Genomic DNA, 4,634 nt, shown 5'->3' on the forward strand with positions numbered 1-4,634 from the left:
AGGGCATAAGACGTGGAAGGAAATCAACCTGGAGGAAGAGTTGGTATCCAAGAATGTGTGAATGTGAGAAATCCTATAACTTCACTTCAACTGGCCTAAGATCCTGAGTCACTAGATGGTCAGAAGATTAGCTACAGTACAAAAGGAACAAACTGATGTACATTGATACTAAAAGCTAAAAACAAAGTTTGTACAGGATGAACAGCAAATGAAAACGCTTCTGTCAAAGTAAGATCTCACATAGGTCATTTTTATACATACAGGGACATACGCACACCCACACACGCACAGACGCACAAGCAGGAATGTATGTTTTGTAAGCTAGGTCCTTGGAAATAGACATTCTTTGCAAATATGGATGACAGATCAATTGTAATTTATTTTCTTTTAACACTGTATCATCATAAAGAAAACTGGTATAAATGAAAAAATCTATTTCAAATATCTACATCTAAAATTGTAGGCAGTGAAAAAGCACTTCGTTGACAAGGAGTGTGGAATGATGTATGTTAATTGTCAGAAACTGCTGGATGCCTTGTTTTTCGTTGCCACAAACAAATTCACACATCAGAACGAACAATACTGCTAAATATCCTTTTTTTTTTCTCCTGTTTTCTTTTGTGTTAAAACATACTGGGAGAAAGAAAAGAAAAGAAAGCCTGGAAATCCATACATCTTTCAAAAGTCTGAAATTGAAGCAATATTTAGAACCATAGATGAGGAAACACAGCAGCACTGGTGTAATATACACAGCGCGCTTTTCTTCTTTAATCTGTAATGTACATCAAATACTTTACAACAATGCATTAACAAAAGGCAAGAAACATCTTGCTGTACAGAGGAACCTCAATGCAACTTGAAGCCTAGAGTCACAACGGATGAAGGGAGTAAACAAAGCGTGAGAAGCCGTCCCCCACAAAGCGTGTAAACTCTTCAGTCTTGTGCTTAATGATAACCCTGCCGCCCTGCACGTCCCTCTCTCCACCTGGCCGCCACATTCAGCATAAAGCACTTTGTAAACTCTCCAGTTCAAACTAGAAAGGTGTTGCACGCTGTCACAGTTAGGATCGCGCTAGCTTTCTATGGATCTCCGAGTTAACTCTAGAGGCATTTAGCTCTCTAAAATAGCACTTACTGGTTATCACAGCTTTCCTATGGAACAGGCTTTAACAAACTAAATTTGCAGGGAAAGAAGAAAAAGAAAAAGAAATGTCTCGTGGTATGCATGCACATGCACGGTTCCTGGAGCGCCCCGTGCCGGCTCCTCACACCCAGGAGTCGGGGGAGGCCGGGTAGTGGCTCGTTTCATAGTTCAGTTCACTGTAGGGACGGGCAGCAGAGTAGAAGTCGACGTAGTTGCCGGTGGACTTGAGGCCCAGGTGCATGGTGTACTCGCTGGCGGGGGCGCGATGGTGGACCTGGTCCTCGAAGAAGGACTCATCGTAGTTTCTCGTAGAATTCGGAAACGGCTGGTAGGTCTCGTAGTCTTTCCTGCTGGGCTCCTGGGGGACAGGCTGTGTGGACACCTGCAGGGAAGGGACCACACCAGGTGAGCTGGCCACTCGGGCCAGGCCTCCCTCTCTCCCATGTCTCCATCCGCCTTCAAAGACAGGCTAGGAAGCCCCGAATGGTGGGCCATGCCTGCAGCGCCAGCAATGTTGGAGGCTGAGGCAGGACGAGCGCAAGCTTAGCCCAACCTGGCCAACTTAGAGACTTAATGAGATTCCATTTCAAAATCAAACATGAAATAAAGCAGCTGGAAATGTAGCTCAGTATGAAGGCCATGGTTTTAATCCTCCAGACAGCAAAAACCAATACACACACCTCCGGCAAGGTTCTGCCTTCAAACAAACAAAGGCCGGCCAAATAGTTCAACAGATTAAAGCCGGTGCAGAGGCCAGGGGTTCGATCCCCGGGGCCTGCTGTGTCGACTCTGCCCCCGGGGCACGCTGAGACAGCGATTGAGACTGGGTGTGGTGGCACATGCCTGTAATCCCAGCACACGGGGGGCTGTAAACAGGCAACAAGTCTGATCTAGTAGTGAGACCCTGAACACCCTGTAGACCCTTCCCTAAGATACAGAAAAAAACAACGAACAAACCAAAAGCAAGAGATGCGCCTACCCTAACCATTCTCTGAATGCCGCCAATACTTTCCTTCTCAATTTTATTTTTTATTTTTATTTTTTAAAAAGTATTTAGTACGGGATCTACAGAGTCTCACTGCGTAGATCGGACCCATCGTGATCCGCCTGTTTCCAGCCTCCCAAGAGCTGGGATTACAGGCCCGCCCCCACGCCCACTCTCCATTGCCGTCTCAGGGCGCCCGGGGCGGGCCAGCCCAGCAGGCCCGGGATCCAGCCCGAGTCCCTGTGTCTGCCTAAGCAGGCGCTTTAGTCCTCTGAGCTGTCTGGCCAGACCTTACTTTCTTTTCTTTTTAAGTGTACATACTTGTGGGGTGAGGTGAGATCATGTGAACGGTGTATACCGTGTGTTATGTTTGAATCCGGGCAACTGACATTTCTATCTCCTTGAGAACTAGCGTTGCCTCGTGTTGGGGACCTTCCAACTTCCCTCTTCTAAGTCTTCCTAAAACACCTGAGCTCAGGGTATCTTCTCTGTAGTACTCAGCTACAAAAAAGGGTAAACTCAAGGCTTTTCTAGGTAAATGGATGCAACTGGAGACCACACTCATAAGTGAAATAAATCAGAGCCACAGGCGCAAACGTCATACTGTCTCCCTATGAACCTGCAAGAGTAAATAAAATCTGGAAGTTACGATAGACACTATGAAAGGGAAAGAAGCTGTTTACAGGAACAACTGGGATGAGGGAAAGGAGAAAACAAAGATAGAAGAAAGGGAAAAAAGAAATAGACATGCGTATACACAAAATAGCTTGGCTAATTGTACTGAGGATTTTTACTGATCTATTGAAAGGAACAGTTAATGCTTAAACTGCTTTCTTTTTAATTTTTTGACCAGTTTTGCACACTTATACCTGATGATCTGAACAAACTAATTTGAAGACAACAACATACATTATAACAACCATCATTGAATTCCTAAAAAATTAAAATATCGACTTAAAAGAAAAGCCCACATGCCGGAGAGGCTCTCGTGTCTGATGCCCGCCCTCCTGTGCTGCACAGAGAGCTACAGCTTGCTCGTGCTATCTAACTGGGCTCTGGTCATGTTCTGTGACACTATCTCCCTGTCCCCTTCCACCCCACGGCACTCCTGGTCTCTGGTGACAGTCTAGTCATTACTTCTATGAAATCAACTTTTTAGGCTTCCGTGGATGGGTTAGAGTATGCAGTAGTTGTGCCTGGCTTATTCCCTGATCGTAATGAGCTCTAGTTCTATCCGTGTTGCCAAAAATAATAGATTTCCTTCTTTGTATGGCTGGATAATATCCTATTGTGTTTGAGGGTTAGTTCCTGGCTCCATACGCTATCACGGCACATAATTCTTTTCTTTACTACTGGTGCAATACAGTCACATGAGATGGACCATCTTAGCCACCCTGAGACATAAAGCTCAGCGGCATTAGGCAAGGCTCTGGTACTGCATAATCACCGCCACCGTCCATGTCCACACCTTCCTCATCTTCCCAAACAGGAAGGAGTTTGCACTTAGATGCAAGTTTCCCTCATGCTCCCCATCCTCTGGCACCCCCAAACAGCTTTCTGTCTCCATGACTTTACCCCTCTTCGAGTCTCACGTAAGTGGAATCACACAGTGTGTGCTGCCATGTGCCTGCCTGCTTTCACTCAGCATGAAGACTTTCAGCATGTGGTCATCATGGCTCATGTGTGTTGCAGCGTGTGTCAGAATTGTCCACTTTTTCACAGTTGAATACTTCTCCTTGTATGGACATACCACATTTGTCTACCATTCATCCATGGATGGACACTGGGCTTCTTCTGTCTCTTGACTGTTGTGAATTATGGCGTCAGGAACATGGGTGGGATGGCAATATATGTTGGCTTTTGGTTTTTTGGACGATGCACCAAGCAGTGATTCACAAGTAATTCTACATCTAGCCTCTCAAAGAATCACCACTTCCCCATAATAGTGGCATCAGTTTTTTTTTTCAAATTGAAACAATACAGAGTAGAAGCTATAGAATGTGAGTGGCTTATTTTCATCTTTCCTGCATTCATTTTGGTATCCTGCTTATGATCTGGAAGAGACAGTGAAGATGTACAAGGCCTAATGGTCATGCAGGCATTGTCCTACAGGGTGAAGAGAAGTTACCAATGTGTCTGATTGCTATGTGCACAGGGGACGGAGGCTTCTCTGGGGATGGGCCATTGCATCACAGTTTCATAAGTGACACTGGAAGACCAAAGTGTTTCCTAACATGGCTCATATGGGAAGCGACTGAATTTCAGGATCCACTGGGATTAGGAAGCTTTTGACTAGGCCAGAGGGGGTTCCTCAGAATTTTCTGGTGCCCCCAGCCATCTCAGTATTCCCAGCTTATGCTCTTGTCCTCTGCTAGCTCCTGTCTGATACAGGGGGGTACAGAAGCCTTTGAAGTGCATGAACTCAGGAATTTCCTGTGCTCCAGAACAAGACAAAGACTGTGCCTGGGCTGATAATATTTTTGGGTTTTTTTTTTTTTTTTTTTT

The 4,634-nt window shown here is 45.4% G+C and overlaps 1 protein-coding gene across 1 annotated transcript in view; it reads right to left on the reverse strand.

Moving 5' to 3' along the window:
- Positions 1 to 507: 507 nt before the first annotated feature.
- The window catches only part of Ctnnd2 (catenin delta 2), a 927,345-nt gene continuing 923,218 nt past the window's right edge, over positions 508 to 4,634 (reverse strand). Inside the window, exon 25 of the mRNA XM_004625202.3 lies at positions 508 to 1,526. Coding sequence (XP_004625259.2) covers positions 1,266 to 1,526 — 261 coding nt within the window. The 3' untranslated portion in view covers positions 508 to 1,265. The remainder of the gene's footprint in view (positions 1,527 to 4,634) is intronic.

The sequence above is a fragment of the Octodon degus genome, unplaced genomic scaffold, assembly GCF_000260255.1.
Source record: "Octodon degus isolate 3935 unplaced genomic scaffold, OctDeg1.0 scaffold00008, whole genome shotgun sequence".
Classification (NCBI taxonomy): domain Eukaryota; kingdom Metazoa; phylum Chordata; class Mammalia; order Rodentia; family Octodontidae; genus Octodon; species Octodon degus.